The sequence below is a fragment of the Gossypium hirsutum genome, chromosome A10, assembly GCF_007990345.1.
Source record: "Gossypium hirsutum isolate 1008001.06 chromosome A10, Gossypium_hirsutum_v2.1, whole genome shotgun sequence".
Lineage (NCBI taxonomy): Eukaryota > Viridiplantae > Streptophyta > Magnoliopsida > Malvales > Malvaceae > Gossypium > Gossypium hirsutum.
The window spans coordinates 63,791,844-63,812,622 of NC_053433.1; the positions used below are offsets into that span (position 1 = coordinate 63,791,844).

At 32.6% G+C, this 20,779-nt stretch overlaps 1 protein-coding gene across 1 annotated transcript; it reads left to right on the plus strand.

Annotated features, from left to right (window-relative positions):
* The first annotated feature begins 16,004 nt into the window (after positions 1-16,004).
* Positions 16,005-19,553, plus strand: LOC107897747 (3-ketoacyl-CoA thiolase 2, peroxisomal). Its single transcript, XM_016823316.2, has 14 exons — positions 16,005-16,381; positions 16,657-16,733; positions 16,854-16,938; positions 17,039-17,165; positions 17,258-17,356; positions 17,429-17,496; positions 17,603-17,710; positions 17,791-17,868; positions 17,981-18,113; positions 18,203-18,299; positions 18,504-18,627; positions 18,716-18,824; positions 19,104-19,187; positions 19,272-19,553. The coding sequence occupies exons 1-14, from the start codon at positions 16,286-16,288 to the stop codon at positions 19,379-19,381; spliced, it is 1,395 nt and encodes a 464-aa protein (XP_016678805.1). The 5' UTR covers positions 16,005-16,285; the 3' UTR covers positions 19,382-19,553.
* Positions 19,554-20,779: the final 1,226 nt, after the last annotated feature.

Here is a 20,779-nt window from a genome sequence, read left to right on the forward strand (position 1 = left end):
GTTTCACTATTTGACAGTTCTGACCTCTTTTCACTAAAAATTAATTATATCACAGTACAGAACTCGGATAATGTTCCCGTTGATTTCTATTGAAAATAGACTCATTAAGGATTCTAAGAATATAAATTTGAGCCTCAAATAAATTTAATCCAATTTTTGGTGATTTTCCAAAGTCAAAACAGGGGAACCCAAATTCATTCTGACCTTGTCTCACAAAATTCATTATATCTCATAATTTACAATTCAATTGCTTACTCCGTTTCTTCTATGAGAAACTAGACTCAATAAGATTTAATTAAATATTTTTTTCATCCTATAATTATATTTTTACAATTTATGATGATTTTTTAAAGTTAACCTACTGCTGCTGTCCAAAACTGTTTTAGTTCAAGATGTTTATTACCATTTTTCCTCTAAATTTCACAGGTCATGCAATTCAGTCCTTGCTCAATTAGCCCATCTATTAAGCTAATTTTTCTCAATTAACATTTTATTCCATCATTCTAAACTATTACACAACCTTTGAAAATCAGAATTTTAACACTAAACCTTAATTTACAACTTTTTTACAATTCGGTCCACAAATCAATTTCTATTGAAATTACTTGATAAAATCATCAAACAACAAAATCAAAGCTTCAAATTCATTTTATTTCATCATAAAAAGCCAACATTTATCAATGGTAGCTTTCAATTTTGTCCATAAAATCAAAAACTAATGAATTAAACACTTGGACCTAATTGTAAAAGTCACAAAACATAAAAATCTCAAAGAAAAGGGCAAGAATTGAACTCACATATGTCAAAGTATAAAAAACCAGCAACTTTTAGACCTCCCATGGCGTTTTTGCTGAAGAAAAATGATGATATCTCTAGATTTTTCAATTTTGTCTTGTTTTATATGTTTAATTTGTAAAATTTCCCATTTTGCCCTTGTTTCTCCTTGTCTTTTTGCTGATTTTCTTGCCCAACCGTCCAGCCCATTTGGGTCCAATTGCCTTTTAAATCCCTCCTTTTTAATCACTTAAACTATTTAATCACAATTTAACAAATTTCGCACTATTTTTAATTTAGTCCTTTTTAATTAATTGACTAACCAAGCGTTAAAATTTTCTAACGAAACTTTAACACTAACTTAATAACACTCCATAAATATTTTTAGTCTCGATACCTCGTTTTCAACCCAATTTACCTGATTAATTCTTTTAAAATCGCAAAATTCACTAATTAAAAAAATTCTTTTAAGTTCGCGCTTGGCCCATAATTATTATTTATTAAAATTTCTAAACTTACTTGTCGGATTTAGTGATCAAGAATCACTGTTTCCAACACCACTGAAAATTTGGCTGTTACAACTCCCCCTCCCTTTAAGGATTTTCGTCCCCGAAAATCTTACTAGAAGTTGCTTTCAACTCTCATGAAAAACTTCCACAGAATTTCTCAGAATCACAACCAAATTAATCTCAAACATCTCTTCCCAAGAACCTTTAGACTGTAGCACACAGTGTCGGAGCATATTGTCAAGATCTCACTTATTCTCTCATAATTACTTATACTCAATTGATTTGTTCAATAAAAATTCTGTACATAGCGAAATGATCATACGAATCTTTCTTTGTCAAATGATCAACCACAATCAAATAACATCTTATCTTTCAGAGAGAATGACAATCCCGATACGAAATCTATGGCAATTCTATCTCACAACTTACTCGTCCCATCACTGACTGTATTAGTACTAAATACACTTGGTTTCTTGTCTTTTACCTGTTAACAAATCAATGTCTGAATACGAATCCAAAATATCATTGAACACATACAATCACTAGCACAACTAACTCACATAACTGCACATCTTATCTCTCTTGGATGAGCAGACTAACTACTACTGAGCCTCGTGTAAAAACTTCTATATAAACTTTGGATTCATCTACACATACATTCTATCTCAAGATAACAATAATAACAAAAATCATGTTCGACCTGAAATTCAACATCAGAAATAAATTCGCTCCCAACTCATTTAGATTACCACCCATTATCACATTTCTGAGCTTCTTAGTCATACACAATTTCATTTAATCAATTTTCCAGTTGAACGCTTAGGAATAATAACAGATACGCGATGGTATCGCACACAGCCCACCTTTAAAATCGAAGCTCTCTTGTACACATAGTGGCCTTCACTTAGCACCACTCATGTGACCTAGCTCAATTGTACACATAATTTTGGCTCTCTTGTACACATGGTGAACACTTAGTACCACCCATGTGACCTAGTCACTTTATCTCATAGCTCTCTTGTTTACATGGTTTCCTTCACCCGGAACCACACATGCAACCTAGCTACATTTATCTCGTAGCTCTCTTGTTTACATGGTGTCATTCACCTGGAACCACACATGCAACCTAGCTACATTTATCTCGTAGCTCTCTTGTCTACATGGTGTACACATAGTATCACCCATGCGACCTAGCTACTTCGTAATGTCTCGTAGCTCTCTTGTACACATGGTATACATCCCGTATTACACATGTGACCTATCTACATACCATATGTATCTTTCAATTGCAAAGGTTCAAACGGGAAGTATCTCACTTTCTAATACTTTATTCCATTCTTCCAATAGTTAATTATGATTCAAAAATCAGCTACAATACATAAAATATGCTGAAATATAAAAACGTAATAAAGATAATGTATTATTTAGATACAAACTTACATACTTTCTCATTTCCATGTCAAATTAATATTGAACATTTAAATCATCATAATTATACTTACTTTCAACACCTTGGCAATCATAATAAATGTATCAATTTTACATTGAAACATGCATAAATTAATGCTTGTTATACATATGAACTTACTTAACCCCTTTTTACACTGTCGATGGTAGCTCGGTTGGAAAACACTTCTGTCTCAACAGAACTATTTCATCGGGATCGGGAGGCATCACACTATCACAGGTAGTAATATGGCATGTATAGCTTAACTCTTTCACATGCTAGGTTAGTCTGAGAACTGACTAAACCATAGCTCTGATACCACTAAATGTAACACCCCTAACCCGTATCCGTCATTGAAACAGGGTTACAGAGTGTTACTAGTACATACAAAACATTTACAAATTAATCAAAACATCACTATTCACTTTCTGAGATCATATATATATAACGACCTTTATTTGGGCCCTCGAAGCCCAACATGAACATTAAAATCAAGTCGAAACTTAACCGATTTCTCATAAAATTTTTCCCTTAATTTTTAAAAAATTTTTACTTGTGAACAGCACCCACATGCCCGTGTGGATTCCACACGCCCGTGTGGCTTGGGACATGCCCGTGTCCCTTGTCCGTGGAGCTTTCTGTTTATGACATCATCATCAATTTAGGGGCACACGGCCACATCGTACGCCCGTGTCCTAAAGTCGTGTTCCATACACAGCTGAGACACACGGCCGTGTCTCTGCCTGTGTGGTCAATACCTAAGCTATTTTCCAAGCCTTGGTCAACCTTAATCTCTTACACACTCATACAAAATCAAAAGCATATAACATGGTATTCATTTAATGATTAAACATTCTCAATTAAACTACAAACATAGTATTTGTATGTCATCATACATGTATCTCTCACACTCATTTTACCTTTTCTATTATGGTACCACTTATACTTTTATACCATGATTATCATCTTACCAAATATTTTCAGCTTAATCATCAAGCATTCATATTTAGAGCTAGATCATATCTTCATAAAATACCACATTTCAGATGCGCAGAATAAAATACTTGCCTGAGACATTTCAATCCAACTTCATACCCAACAAGCATCATATTGAAACTAGTTATATATATACATGTCATGATATGTATCATTCTCATACTGTTTTCTTATAAACATATATAATTTATTTTCCTCCTCCTCCTCTCCATTCCACATCCTTAATGTATATAACATTCTTGTAAGTACTATTTCACAATTTACTTATTAATGTTCACATCAAGTTGTTCACACGAGTCATAGTCACTTAATTATTTATAATTCGAGATATAGAGCTCCAAATTAAGATCCGTAAATTTTTCTTGAAACTAGACTCACATATCATTCCACCATAAAAATTTTAGAATTTTTTGTTTAGTCAATTAGTACATTTTATTCATTTAATTTTCCCATATTTCACTATCCAACAATTCTGACCTCTCTTCACTAAAAATTAATTATACCATAGTACAGAACTTGGATAATGTTCCTGTTGATTTCTATTGAAAATAGACTCATTAAGGATTCTAGGAATATAAATTTTAGCCTCAAATAAATTGTCTCCAATTTTTGGTGATTTTCCAAAGTCAAAACAGGGGAACCCTGAATTCATTCTGACCTTGTCTCACAAAATTCATTATATCTCATAATTTACAATTCAATTGCTTACACCGTTTCTTCTGTAAGAAACTAGACTCAATAAGATTTAATTGAATATTTTTTTCATTCTCTAATTCTATTTTTTCAATTTATGGTGATTTTTCAAAGTTAGCCTACTGCAGCTGTCCAAAACTTTTTTAGTTCAAGATGTTTATTACCATTTTTCCTCTAAATTTCACAGGTCATGCAATTCAGTCCTTTCTCAATTAGCCCATCTATTAAGCTAATTTTTCTCAATTAACATTATATTCCATCATTCTAAACTATTACACAACCTTTGAAAATCAGAATTTTTTCTAAACTATTACACAACCTTTGAAAATCAGAATTTTAACACTAAACCTTAATTCACAACTTTTTCACAATTAGGTCCTAAAATCAATTTCTATTGAAATTACTTGATAAAATCATCAAACAACAAAATCAAAGCTTCAAATTCATTTTATTTCATCATAAAAAGCCAACACTTATCAATGGTAGCTTTCAACTTTGTCCATAAAATCAAAAAATAATGAATTAAACACTTGGACGTAATTGTAAAAGTCACAAAAACATAAAAATCTCAAAGAAAAGGGCAAGAATTGAACTCACATATGTCAAAGTATGAAAAACCAGAAACTTTCAGACCTCCCATGGCGTTTTTGCTGAAGAAAAATGATGATATCTCTAGATTTTTCAATTTTGTCTTGTTTTATATGTTTAATTTGTAAAATTTCCCATTTTGCCCTTGTTTCTCCTTGTCTTTTTGCTGATTTTCTTGCCCAACCGTCCAGCCCATACAATTTGGGTCCAATTGCCTTTTAAATCCCTCCTTTTTAATCACTTAAACTATTTAATCACAATTTAACAAATTTCGTACTATTTTCAATTTAGTTCTTTTTAATTAATTGACTAACCAAATGTTAAAATTTTCTAACGAAACTTTAATACTAACTTAATAACACTCCATAAATATTTTTAGTCTCGATACCTCATTTTCAACCCAATTTACCTGATTAATTCTTTTAAAATAAAAAAATTCACTAATTAAAAAAATTCTTTTAAGTTCGCGCTTGGCCCATAATTATTATTTATTAAAATTTCTAAACTTACTCGTCAAATTTAGTGATCTCGAATCACTGTTTCCGACACCACTAAAAATTTAGCTGTTACACTCCAAATGTTGAGTCCAATCCTAATTTTAAGGTTTACCTAAAAATTTAAATACTATTGGGGGTGAGCTTATGAAAAGCTCAATGTGAGTCGAATAATTATTTAAACGGGAAAAAATCAAATAAAGTGAAACATATTAGCATTAACAGAAGAAAACAGAACCATCATAGGAATTTCATGTCATTACATAGCCATTATCAAATTGATGTCAAACGATGTATGAGTATAGGTCATCAATCATCGAAGTAACAATCATTAGTTTTGATACCATTCAATACAACAAAATATAATGCGTAACATAAATCAATAACACTAAAATATGTCATGCACATGATGCAATGCAAAAAGGTTCCTACCCATACCTTCTGCTACACACCACGGGTTCCCCATAACTCGTCTGCCAAACTCCAAAACATTATGAGCATAGTTCGATGTGGTAAAACCATCGAATAATCAATAATGCAGAACATCTGTCGGATATCAAATAGTGCGACACAATTGCCAATAACATATAATATGCAATAAAACTGCCAATTGCCTTGGTACTCCAGATGCAGTGCACTGACTACAAATAATACGGACTTAATATGCCGCCGATACTCCACAAAACTCCTCTGTCAACAACAAAATCCCAACCCAATGCATATACAATATGTCACACAATTTCATACATAATCATATCTCAATACTCTTCACATTCATTTGACATGCTCAGCATGTCCTCAATAATCACATACTTTCAGTAAATGGAAACAGTGTTCCAATCTTTCAAATTACCATTGTGTTGGTATCAATCAATATCGTTCAATTTCACATACTTTACGGATTTTCATTGTGCATAAATAACACCATTTTCAGTACACAATATAACAAATATCTCATGCATTTAAATCATACATAAGCTTAATATCTCAACACATTATATCATTCAGTCAAACATTCTCATATCTCATAACTCAAATATACAATTACAAACTCAATCAAACATTCATACTATCGAACTAGCAATTTTGCCAACATGTCAATCTTTTAAGGCTTGAAACATACTTGGTTCGGCCACTCACAAAATAAATAATTTGGCTATTAGAGCAATCCAATTAGTAAGCTAATTTATCAAATATAACATGATATTTAACATTTTCAAACAATTTTATGAGTTTAAGACCCATACCTTATTTTTCACTTCCTCGCAACACACTAGCGAATCTTCCAATTTTCCTTAATAATTCCTTAAACAAACCTAAACCAAAATTCAGTATAAATAAAATAAATTTAACATTAAAAAACCAGCCCCCAAACACCCAATTATAAGTTCAAACCAATCGTTGGAATTATAACTATTTTATGAATCCAAACTAGTTAGATTCCTTACACTGTATCGATGCAAACCATACGTACAATCATTCTTTGCCTTTATGGATGATTTGGGGTGTTTGGGTCAGTAGCTAATTAATTATTAAATTCCTTCATTTAATCAATTCATAACATTTACCCAACAACTATGTTGAAATATCAAACTAGTCACCCTTAATTGCACTTATGCTTCATGATTTGTGGAATCTGAATGGCCAATCGGTCAAGAATGTTTTTTCCTAATTGAAATGGGTTTAAAAGCTGATTAGGAGGGTACAAGAACTCAAATTAATGCTGGAAAAATATAGGCAAGAACCAAGAAACAAAATAGCCCCCTTTCTTGCACATAGGCGCACGCACCACCACCCATGGTGGCAAAAATTAGGGCTGAATGTTAAAACGGTTTGAGATCTCATTAAATTCTGAAAAAATACTTTTGAAATCATTTAAAATCCCCCAAATTTTATATTTGGAAGTTTGGGTTTTTAGTGTACAAGATTAATTAAGAAATTAAAGAGAGAAGAGACCTTACCCAAGCTAGTCGAAAGAAACGGCAATGGCACTTTCTCGGCAATGTTCGGGATTGATCTTGGAGTTCAAGACTTTAGATTTGGGGTTGATTTTAATGAGGAAAAATGAAAGCAATATGGTGGAGAATATGTTAACAAATCTTGTGGCAAAAAGAAAAAGAAAAAGAAAAAGAAAAAGAAAAAGAAAGAGATGGTAAAACTAGGTGTAGGCGACGACAACAATGGAAGAAAGGAAAAAAAATTAAAATCAAAGAGAAGGAAAGGGATGGCTAGGGCAATGAGGAGGAGGAATAAAGGCTGATTATTATTGAAAAATTAATATTTATACCTCGGCTAACTAGGCTTGGATGGCCTACACATTAAAACAAGGGGTTTTTGTCAAAAAATTAAATTATTTACATAGGAAGGGAATTGAAGTTAGGACCTTAAGGATAAATTCGCTAATGCTTAACCATCAAACCAATAACTCATTCTTAATATAATTTGAAATATTTATTTTAAAAAAAAATAGGGCATGTCACATACCAGGGTTTAAGGCAAAATTTGTAAAATAGTAAAAATGATGCAAGAGAAAGGATTTGAACTTGGGTTTCAAGAAACGTTGCTCTAACACTTAACCAACAAATCAATACATCGTTTATTTCCTAAAAATGCATAAATAATTTAAAATTTTAAGGCATGACCACTCTTTCTCGATTCACAAACCCGATTCTACTAACCCCTAATTTTTGGGATGTTACAAGGGATCTGTGGTACTGGCCATTCAGTGGGAAAGCCAAAACCACTATTCAACTTGTATTTAACCCATATATGCTTATAGCAATTTAGACAAAGATTCGAGCACCAGTTCAAAATAATAGTTTCCACATCTTCATGAGGAGTGAAATAAAATAAACCTACCACGCCTCCTCGATTGTATGCTTTTAGTTGATACAAAATTTGAAAAATGGTGATCAATGGCACTTTATAGTGTCGACTGCATTCAATGAAGTACGCCATTGTGACCCACCACGAAAAACAAGATAACTGCCCCAGAGCTATCCTATACTCATCGAGAATGTAACAACCAATTCCTCTGTGGTGTTAGAATAGTGGTTTCAAGACCACAAATCCGACGTGTGGGTTCGTAAATATTATTATTTAATATTTACAAGTAATATGGTGTAATAATAAAATTTGATTTAATGATTTATATTAAATGGAAGAACAATTAAATTCAAATGGTAAGATCCAAAAGTCAAGTGGTTTTAGAAAATGAGATATTGAGACCTAGTTTCTATAAACCGAGCCGTAAATATTTTATTAAATATTTACAGAAGGTTATTAAGGTTATATTAAAATTTGGTTAAGAAATTTTAATGTTTAGATAGTTAATTAATTAAAAAGGACTAAATTGTAAAGGATGTAAAAGTTAATCACTATAAACTTATTTATATTAAATAATTATAAAAGTATGAAGTGAAGGTTTTAAAGTGAAAATATACGATAAATTATTGTGATGTACGGTTAGTGGGTGGGAAAATAAGAAATATTATGTATTTAAAATGTTTTAATTAAAAGATTTTATATATTAAAATAATAATAAATGAATAAAACAAAAGTTATAATCATCATCATCTTCATTTTCATGGTTTTGGAGTAGGAACTCAATAGTTGAAGAACAACAAGCTTTCAATCAACCCATTCTCCTTTGCATGGTATGAAATTGAAGCCCGTTTTTAGTAATTTTTATATTTTTGAGATCATTGCAATAAGGTCCTGTTAACCTATATCTCCGTTTTCAAAATTATTAAATATTGTAAAACTTGTCATTGATGAATTTGTAATATTTTTTAAGTTTATGATAGATTGTTAAGCTTTGTTATTAAATAGACATATTTTATTAAGTAATTTTTGGAAATTTTAGTGTTTAAGGACTAAAATGTAAAATTAGTAAAAGTACAAGGAATTGATGTTAAATAAAAGAAAATATGGGTTTTAGTGAAGTGTTATACTATTCAGTTGAGTTTGATTTTAGTTAAATTTGGCTAATTTGTAAGTTTCGGATTTAGGGACTAAATTGCATAAAAGGTAAAATATTGGGATAAATTTGTAAAGTGATTATGGAAGGACTTAATTTTATTAGACATATTATTTAAGTGCTAGAATTGTATTAATTGAATGAGAAATTATTATTTAGATCCAGAAAAGAATCAAACGAGTATAAATCGAGGAAAAGCTAATGTGTCGGATTAGTCATAGGCCTCATTTTACAACTGTAATTGTTAAGGTAAGTTCGTAGGTATAGAATTATACATATCTATATATCTATATATATATAATGTTACTGTTGATTTATGAATGTATATATATATGATGTTTAAAATGTGAGTTGGAAATCGAAATATTATAATTGAATATAAGGCGAGAAAGGATTTGTTTGAAAACTATTGAATATTTATGAAATATGATATATGTGATTTTGGAATGATTATGAATTGTTACAGTATGTGATACGTGATATTCGAGACAGGTTTTAAATATTTATAATTAATTGTTCTTGAAACTAACTATTATCATGATGAAGGCAAGTGTATCTATAGAACAGTAGTATAGCTTTAGCAAGACCGGATTGTCAAACCCAAAGGAACCAAGAGTACTAGTAATTACTTTCTTTTTATTATCTAGCCTAAAAATTAAGGGATTTGTTTATCTAAACTAATTAACTAAACTAAGAGTGCACAGAGAGAAATTGGGGAAAAGCTTTTGGGAAAATTCGATTGATTAAGACAATACCTAAGGAAAAATCCACCTAGACTTCACTTGTTATTTGACTTTGAACCAGAAGATTTATTTATTTGACTTGATCCGTAGAAATCCCTAAGTTATATTATTATCTCTCTCGAGACTAATAACGTCTAACCCTAGGTTAATTAACTGAAATATCTTTCTAATTAACACCCTAGTGTTACATTAACTCAATCTATGGATCGCCTTATTAGGTTTCACCCTAATCCGGTGAAATCTTATCACCCTATCTCTAGGCGTGCAATCGACTCCGCTTAATTACAACAAATTTACTCTTAGACAGGGTCTATTCCTCCTCTAAATAAGAGCATTAACTCGAATCAATATCCTGGAATATTAAAACAAGAATTAAGAATATATAATTAAGAACAAGTCAAATATTTATCATACAATTCAGATAATAATAACAAGATCTGTCTTAGGTTTCATTCCCTTTAGGCATTTAGGGGGTTTAGTTCATACTTATGAAAGAAAACATCTCACAAGAATAAAGATAACAAAACATAAAGAAAACCCAAAACCCCTAAATGGAAATTAAAGGGAGATCTTCAATTTTGACGATGAATCCGGCTTCTGAGATGATCAATCGGCTTCCCTTAAGTAATTCCTTGCTTCCTGCTCTGCGTCCCCCTTCCTAAGTGCCTCCTCAGGTGTTTAAATAGGCTTTAGAATGCCTAAAAGCCCTCAAAATTGGCCTTTTCCGAATAGGGTTATACTTGGGCTCGGCAAGGACACGCCCGTGTGACACGCCCGTGTACGATTACTCTAGCCCGTGGTCAAGGTTTTTGAATAGGCACGGACGTGTAGTCTACCCGTGTAAGTCGAGCTTCGATCCTGCCAAAGGGACACGGCCGTGTGACACGCCCGTGTGAGGAAGTCCAGGTCGTGTTGATTTCCCATGTAGGTCCATTTTCTCCATTTTCGACCCGTTTCTCGCTCTTTTTACTCTCCTATGCTCACCTAAGTATAAAACATGAAATTAAAGAATTAAGAGCATCGAATTCACCAAATTTAAGGAGAAACCATCCATTAATGGGCTAAGCATGGGATAAAAACATGTATAAATTACTGTTTATCAGCATGTGTATTGAGAAATATGGAAGTGCCTCTAATTCATGAAAGTTATAATTTTGTTAAAATGCCCGTTTGGACATAGTAAATGATTAGGATACGATTGGTATGCCAATAAGATTAATATGCGTGCTTGTACGAGATTTGCACTTCAGTGCCTCTGTATACACTTCAGTGTCCCTGTTCGCACTACGGTGCCATTGTTTGCACTTCGGTGCTCTTGTTATGCATCTATGATACCTATGGTGTGGTGTAGTTACCTGAGTATCCGAGTCAGGTTACTAGTTCATCGGGATAAATGTTAATGAATTTACAAAATTATCTATGTGCTTAAAGGCTAATGTATACTCAAGATATTTGTAAATGTTAAATGTTCAATGAACTACTTGATCATGTGTGAGTATAATTATATCGATGATTATACAGTTAAAGATAGATATTTATATGCATAGATGAATGAGTTTGGATTGAATTATTATAGTACAGGAAGTGTACAATGAACCATTTTTATTACTAATCCTATAAGTACTTCGTAAATGATTAACATGTATGATTAATCTATTTATGTAGTTTTTCACATTGTTTAGTGAAAGTAAGTGATTCTGGGATGATATGTTTATATGAAAGTTTGAAACAAAAGATGAATTACAGAATAATTACATGTTAAGTGTGTAAGTGTTATGGTAATAAGAGTTGTTTAAGTGAAATAGTTATATGAAATACTTATATGGAAAAATATATATATGTATATGCAAGGTTACACCAATTATCCATGAGAGGTGTAATGAATAGAAAACAAAAGTTAGCTTAAGATATAATGAAAATTATGTTTAGTCATTTATTCTGATATGTTCAGTATTTAAGTTGCCTTTATACGAACTTACTAAGCATTATTGCTTATGTTAGTTGTTTTCTTTTCCTGTAGATCATCGAAAGGTTCAATTTTGTTGGAAGCTCGTCGGAGACCTATCACACTATCTAGCAGTTAATTCGGTAGTTTTTAAGCATTTTTGCTAAGTTTTATAATGGCATGTATAGGGTGGTTTATAATGGTGTTTTGATGAATATGTAAATGGTAATTTGGTATTTTTGTGCGTTGATGTTTATGTATGGTTGTTGGACTTATAATGCTTATATAGGTAAGTCCTGTTAGTCACTTTTGATAATGGATGTATATGGCATTTTGATATAAGATATTGGCTTAGAGATGACCATTTATGATATGTATTAGGTACATAATAGAATGACTTTTTTATGCATGGAATAAGGCAATGTTAACATGTTTTGGTAAATATTGTTTGTTATAACTGTGGTGCCTTTGAATGGCATATTGGTTAGTTAAATTAGAGTTTTGAATTGGTATCTTTATGTATGAATGGATGATGGTTGGAACCCTTGAATGTGTGATTAAATGATCTGAATGGTTATGCATGATATGGTTTTGAAATGTCTTGATTTTAGTTAATTTTGGGTTCACACGACCTGAGACATGGGCATGTGACTCAGCCGTGTGTGACAAACGGCCTGGTGATACGACCGTGTGTTATCTGATGATTTTCCTTAGGGTGCAAGTTAGTGAGTTACACGGCCTAATACACAACCTGGCACACGGGCGTGTGACATAACTGTGTGGCCCTACTCAATAAGTTACATAGGTGATATTCTAGGACACAGCAGTGTTTCCCTAGTTCGAAGGTTACACAGCTTAAGACACGGGCGTGTGTCTTAGCTGTGCGAGGCATACGGCCTGACTATGCGGTCGTGTGACCCCTATTTCCAAACTTTTGCACCTTTTTCCTAATTTTTCCAAATGCTTTCAAACTGGTCTAGAATTGCTTCTAAGCTATTTTTAGGGCCTTGAGGGCTCAGTTTAGAGACAATGTATATGGATGGTTTATGATGTGATTGAATTATTGAATGATATAATATTTAAATGTTTTTGAATGTACAATAATGCTTCGTAACCCTAACCCAATGACGAAGACGGGTTAGGGGAGTTATAGAAAAGATAGCAGAAAAAGAGGTAGAGGTGTAAATGAAATCCTGCTTCTATCACGTGCTGTGAAAGTAAAAAGCTACCATCGTTGTGTCGTTCAAACGATTTAACCCTTTGGGAATTGAGAAATCGTAAGCAAAATTCAGTATTTGAATTCCCTGAACAACTAATGCTTGATTCATTTCTTCCACCTTTTTGGTGTAAATGTAGGCTTTAGCTTCCACTGGACTTCTCGCTTTGTGGTGTCGCAAAGAGATGTTCTGGGCAACGCGGCCATTTCCTCTAGTCCTAGCCATGGTGTGCTAACAAAAGCTAGAAATAAAAATTGAAAAAACGATGGAAATTTTAAGAAGATTACCTCTGAAATCGCTCTCCTCAACAATTGGTTTTTTTTTTCAAATTCTCAAATTCAAATAATGTTATTTTTAGGGATCTGGTAACCTCCTTTTAAAAGAAATTTCTTTACACTTTAACGATTAAAATGAGAAAGAATGAGGGCACAATCAATTGCAAATAGCTGTACTCTTTCTTCACATGTGGCGAAGTGTACGTTGCAAATTAAAGTATAAAACTTACTCAATAAGTTTTTCTTTATGTTAATTCTTGCCTTATAGAACCAAGTTCCAAAAAAAGGCACTTTATAACTCTTCTTCAAACTAGGTGGGAGACACATTGTTAGAATACTTACTATTACCGACCCATAACCCGAATGGGTCCGGGTCGGATTCTACACAGTTCTCACATTAAGATTGCATATCAAGCTCGCTCATTAGGCTTGCATATCAAGCTTGCACATTAGGCTTGCATATTGAGCTCGCATGACGCTAAGTGTTATTACACATGGGACCATGCGGTGTGTGTTCACATATCACTATATAGGCGAACCCCTATCGTATAAACACGTGTTAAGTCTAGAGTGGGGTACATGTTGGCATGCATTAAACCAACCTAAGATATCACATCAATGAACAATAACTATATCATATAAATATACAACCTTACCATCTAAAGAAGATAGAGTAAAATACTCAACAAGAAGGTGGTAGGGGATGATGGGATGAGGATTGTACATTGCTTGAGAGGGAAGCATCAAAGATTGCTAAAAAAGATGCTGAACTAATGGAAAATAAGGTCAGTTTTTTATCTATTAATTTGGGTTTTAAACATTTTGGTTATGTTTTCAATGTTTTGAAGAAAAAAATCTGAAATTTCTACTTGATGTTTATTTTGTTGTTCATGAATCTACAGCTACTAAAACTTGAGAACTAGCTAAAAGAAGAGACCAAATTAAGGAACATAGCAGAGAAGAGGTTCAAGTTGTTGAAGAAGAAGCTTGAATCCTTCAAAAGAAACTGATAAAGAAAGAAGAAATAGAGAAAAGTGGCGATCAAAGAAATAAGAAAAGAGAAATAAAAGAAAAAGAAAGTCAAAACTAAAAAAATTACTTACCATGTGGAATATTGAGAAAGTTAGTTGCAAAAAAAAAATCCACTTCAAACAACCTGTCAAAATTCAAACTGGAATCAAAATATTTAATTTCAAAAGGTTGAGTAATTAAATTAAAAAAATTAATAGTTAAGTGATTAAAATAAAATAAAATAAATAGTTTAGTAATATTTTTTTACTTTTCCCAACAACTATTTGAAATATTATATTAATTATTTTTATTTTATGTATAGTTATTTTAACAAATATGCATTAAGTATTTTTTTGAAATTAAAATTAAAATTAAAATTCATTTATTTATTATTTTATATTTAATTATTTCAACACAAATACATTAAATAAACTGGTGATTAAATCTTTACATTTTAAATATTGTTATAGTTTAAATTCTAGTTAAAATTAAGCTTTTTTGTCCCTACATCCATCCTTAATAAATTAACTAAAAGGAAAAATGTAATATGAGAAATAACTAAAACATTATAAAGATATCGAATATGAAACACTAATATTTTAAATTTACATAATAATATAGAATGTTTTGCCTGCTTTTTCTCCGCTTCAATTTTTTAATTATACTTATAATTATTTATTAAAATAATTAATATAGACTAAAATTTAAAATTTAGATAAGTAAAGGGATAATATTAAAATTTTATCATTATTTTATATGGCAAAAGGAAAAGAAAAGGCCACATGTTTTTTATATAAACTATTAATGAAATTATAAACATTGAAATAGTAAAAATATAAAGCATGAAAATTATATTTTAAATTTGAGGGTAATATAAAGATTAACATTTTTATGAAATCTAAATAAAATAAAGGGACTAGAATTTAAGGTGTGAAAAAGGAAGGCCAAATATAATAAATTATTCCTCATCGAAACACCGTTGCCGTGGACCTATTTCTTTCTTTGAATCTATTTATGATTGACCATCAATTACTTTGACTATCAACTTATTTTCCGTTGACAATCGTATCAACGGTTATTATTCACTGTATAATGATAGAAACAAACAATGGAAGCAGCTAATTTCTGTTTCCAATATCCTTAAGGATCGATAAGAGAGGTGTCATTTTAGTACCCTTTTTCCATGCCGGCACGCATCCCAAATCTCCTCCATTCCTATCTTGTCTTTAGCCACAGCATGCCACTCGCAATGGAGAAAATTCAAATCTAAATTTAAGAAAAATGATTTTAATCCTATAATTATTACGAAACACGATGAAACGAATTTTAGGTTGCAGGATTGAAGTGTGAATTACACGCGCATGAAAGGAGAAGGGAATAGCGAAGGTGAGGCCAAAAAGGCTTACATATCATCGTCATCCAAAATCAGAACTCATAACCCTCCAATTGCTTTTACTGTAATAAATGAATAAATTAAATAAAATCTTTATCTTTCCCTTATAAGTGTCTTTCGCCAACTTCCCTTGTCCAAGCCTCTTTCTTTTCCCATTATTTTTCCTGCATTTTCTCCCTCGCCAAACAGAAATCTTAGATCATTTCTAGACGCAGCGAACGATGGAGAAAGCGATCAACCGACAGCAAGTTTTGCTTCAACACCTTAATCCTTCAGCTTCTTCTTTTTCGTCGCACCAAAACAACTCTGCCCTCTCTGTAAGATCTGTTTACTATTCTCATCTAAAAATCTTAGTGTAACTTTGACACAATTACTCAGAATTTTATTCCCTAAATTAAATCTCGATTTCAAATTTTAATAATTTTATTTTTCTATTTAGCGAAAAAAAAAAGAAGAATCATCTTTGATAACGTTTAGAACTGCGTTAATATTTAATTTATGGATTTAATTTTGATGATTTGATTATTTTTCTGTCAAATGATCTCCTTTTGTTTCTCTAATGAATTAAAAAAACTTGACAAAAATTCCTCAGGCATCGGCTTGTTTAGCTGGAGATAGCGCTGCTTATCTAAGAACTAATGTATTTGGAGATGATGTGGTGATAGTAGCGTAAGTAACTCTTTTTGAATTGACTAATATATAATCATTACATTTTTGTTGTAAATAATTGAGAGATTATTTGGAACTTTTTTTGTTTTAATTATGGAATTTATTATTATTATTTTACAGAGCATATAGGACCGCGCTTTGCAAATCCAAGCGAGGGGGTTTCAAGGATACTTATCCTGATGATTTACTTGCACCTGTTTTAACGGTTTGTCTTGGAAGAAATTTTGTTTAGGTTTTTCTTTTTGTGGTCGGTTTTTATTTTTTCCAGTAATTTATTATTATGTTGTTGTTACGTTTGAGTTTAGGCAGTGATAGAGAAAACAAATTTGAATCCTAGTGAAGTTGGGGATATTGTTGTGGGAACGGTATTGGCACCAGGATCTCAACGAGCTAGCGAATGTCGGATGGCTGCATTCTATGCTGGCTTCCCTGGTATACATAAATATCATTGATTTTGTTCTTATGGTTCTGTATTTTGTCGTTGTCATGTTGGTTGATTGTAAGCACTTCTTATGGTGATGCAGAAACTGTGCCTGTTAGAACTGTGAACAGGCAATGCTCATCCGGGCTTCAGGCAGTTGCTGATGTAGCCGCAGCGATAAAAGCAGGGTTTTATGAAATTGGTTAGAAACCTATGCTGCTAATGATATTTCTTTATCAAATTGTATTTTTACTAATAACTACTTGTATTGTAGGCATTGGAGCTGGGTTGGAATCTATGACTACTAATCCAATGGCATGGGAAGGTTCAGTTAACCCAAGGGTACTCACTATCCTTGTGTGCTTTTATTTGTTTCTCATTCTTCCAATAGCCGAAAAACATAAAAGGGAACTTTAAGTCTGATATGATCTTTTGCTGATTTTGGCAGGTGAAGCAAATGGAGCAAGCTCAGAATTGTCTCCTTCCTATGGGTGTTACGTCAGAGAACGTTGCTTATCGTTTTGGTGTGACGAGGCAGGAGCAGGATCAGGCTGCAGTAAGTTAGATTATTCTCTTGCAGTCTGGTGTTGCAAATGATCTATTACATGTTTGATTTTCTTAAATTCTGTTTGCCAGGTTGAATCTCACAGGAAAGCAGCTGCTGCTACAGCTTCTGGTAAATTCAAAGATGAAATAGTCCCTGTGGCCACCAAGGTAGCTACTATCTCCTTTCAACATATAGATATTATCTCTGTTTGATATGTTTTCACAGGAAGCTTTGTGTGTATATTCATGTTTTGATTGTAATATTTCATGTATGATGAAGATTGTTGATCCAAAGACTGGTGATGAGAAACCTGTCACAATCTCTGTTGATGATGGGATCCGAGCTAACACATCAGTGTCAGATCTGGGAAAATTGAAGCCTGTATTCAAGAAAAATGGGACCACTACTGCTGGTATTGAAAAATGCTCCAAATTCTTTCTTGAAGGTTATGCTGCTGTGTTGGTTTTAGCGTATTTTACTTATATGCTGATTGTATTGTAGGAAATTCTAGTCAAGTGAGTGATGGTGCTGGAGCTGTTCTGCTTATGAAAAGAAGTGTTGCGATGTGCAAAGGACTACCAATTCTTGGTGTTTTCAGGTCTGCAATTGCTTGGTTTCACATCCTTCACTTACACATTTATGAAGCATATCTTTTGGTGGTTATAGTTTTTCCGTTATAGCAGCAATTCAGCTTTTAATAAGAGCTGAAGCTTTATGTATCAGCTCAGCCCCCTCATTCTACAAACTAATCATAAACATGGAAGTTTCTATTAATATATGAAAGTGCTTGTTGATCTTCCAGGACTTTTTGTGCTGTTGGTGTGGATCCTGCTATCATGGGTGTTGGCCCAGCTGTGGCAATTCCAGCAGCAGTTAAATCTGCTGGTCTAGAACTTGATGATGTTGATCTTTTTGAGATAAATGAGGTGCAATTTTGAACATGAATTAGCTTCGACCTATGTAATTAGAGAGAATTATAGTACACTAAGTCTCTCATTTTATTATCTATTGCAGGCATTTGCATCCCAGTTCGTATATTGTCAAAAGAAGTTGGAGCTCGATCCACAAAAGATTAATGTAAATGGAGGCGCAATGGCAATTGGACATCCATTGGGCGCAACAGGTATTTCTCGCAACAGTTCATGCAATTTTGTTGTTTTTCCTGTGTGATTACTGTAATTATCTTTTGGAGTTGCTGATGGTAATTTATGCTCAAGATGATCTACTTGTTGATGCTCTACTACATGACATCCATGAGAGTTAAAGAGTTATACTAATCAGCGCTTGTAACTACAATGCCTAAGAGGGTTTCCGTATAATATACATGTATTGTGTATGAATTGCATAGAATTAAAGGATGTTGTCAATGTGACACTAGTATACATCTGTGCTTTTGTTGAAGGTGCTCGTTGTGTTGCTACGCTTCTGCATGAAATGAAGCGTCGTGGCAAAGACTGCCGATTCGGAGTGGTTTCGATGTGCATAGGTACTATCTATCTCCCTCCCTCTCTCCCTTTCTGTTATATACTGGCTAGAGTTGCTGACCATCAGTTTCACCACTGAAATGCAGGCACAGGAATGGGGGCGGCAGCGGTCTTCGAAAGGGGTGATTGTGTTGATGAGCTGTGCAATGCCCGAAAAGTTGAAACTCACAATCTCTTATCTAAGGATGCCCGATAGGATACCTAGTTTTCTTGTTAAAAATATCCTAAATCGAGTTGGAAAATTTAATAAAGCAATGTAATAAGTCACCGATCATGTTACCCCAGAAAAGAGTAGTATTCAGACGTTCTGGCTATTATCTTTCATAAAATTATATCTCAGCTATATAATAAGTGTCAACTTCTTTGTTTCTTCAGCCCCACAATGGAAGTGGATTTTGTTAGCAGTGCAACTGATGTTGATCTCGAAATGATTCGTTTTCATATGCGAAGGGTTTTTTTTTAACCACAATTGTGTAGCTGTTATGCTTACCAAAACCTCAAGAAGATCATTACCATTTTACATGTCAACATGAATTGTTTGAACTTTTTAACTTTCTAGAGATGAACTGTCTTAATAAGCGATGATGACTGGAAAAGGGAGTTCTTTTATTATTTATATTGACTTAAATATTTATCAAGTTGCATTCAGCTTGCAGATATTATAAACTTTTACTGGTATTAGCTTTCATTATTTTACAAGAATGAGTTTTAAGTGTTAAGTCTCTCTCTCATCCTTGAGCCTGACACAAATCACAGCCTTTGGGATTGGGATTGGGATTCTATAAGATACTGTTGACTTTGAAAGTATCAAAATTTTTTTTCAGAAATAGTGCATCTCAAGTATGAATGGGGGCAAAGCATTAGTATCACCAAATTCAAAGTCTTATTCTCTCCTAACACTAGGGTGGAAAATCTTTTAAAAAAATATTTGTTACACCCTTTATGAAATTATAAAGCTATATAAACAGAGGTAAAATGCTATTAAGTGTTCTGAAAAAATACAAGAAGTCTAAAAATAAATGAAAATAGACATCATATATTAAATTTTGCTTTATGGATAGGAGACTAACCCTCTAAACAATAAAAGTATCTCATAAAGGAACCCCTCCCCCTTTTTTCCCTTCACCAGCCGGCCACCCCATTGTAACAAGGAAGAACCCTTGTTTTTCATCTTTTGATCATCTCTTCCTCAAATCTCTATAAGCTCCAACTATTTTCTCTTTATCCTCTTGCATACCCGCCTTGTAAACACCTTATTTGAGCCATCTCTCTTCATTATCTCCATCACCCATCACCTAGGATTTATAGTAGTTGAGTGAAAAAGCTGTTAGAATGAGAAAATGTTGAAATAGGTAAGAGTTCATGGTTCATCTGAGCAAACGAAAATAGACAATTGAATAGAGGTGAAGCCAAAAAATATTGTTAGGGGTAGAAATTAAATTATAATTTTTACAATAATAAAAATACAATTTTACTATTTGAATAGCTTATATTTTTATAATTAAGAGATTAAATCAAAATTTTATTATTTTTAAGGTGGGCCAAAGTACAATTTTACCTCTACTAATTTAAAATTTTAAAAATTTTAAAAAAC

What these genes read in the sequence shown, in the direction of transcription:
- LOC107897747 (XM_016823316.2), top strand. Translation starts at nt 16,286, where the DNA reads ATGGAGAAAGCGATCAACCGACAGCAAGTTTTGCTTCAACACCTTAAT. An exon ending in AAGGTTCAGTTAACCCAAGG is followed by an intron (nt 17,497 to 17,602) that starts GTACTCACTATC and finishes TGATTTTGGCAG; the next exon opens with GTGAAGCAAATGGAGCAAGC. An exon ending in AAATGGGACCACTACTGCTG is followed by an intron (nt 18,114 to 18,202) that starts GTATTGAAAAAT and finishes ATTGTATTGTAG; the next exon opens with GAAATTCTAGTCAAGTGAGT.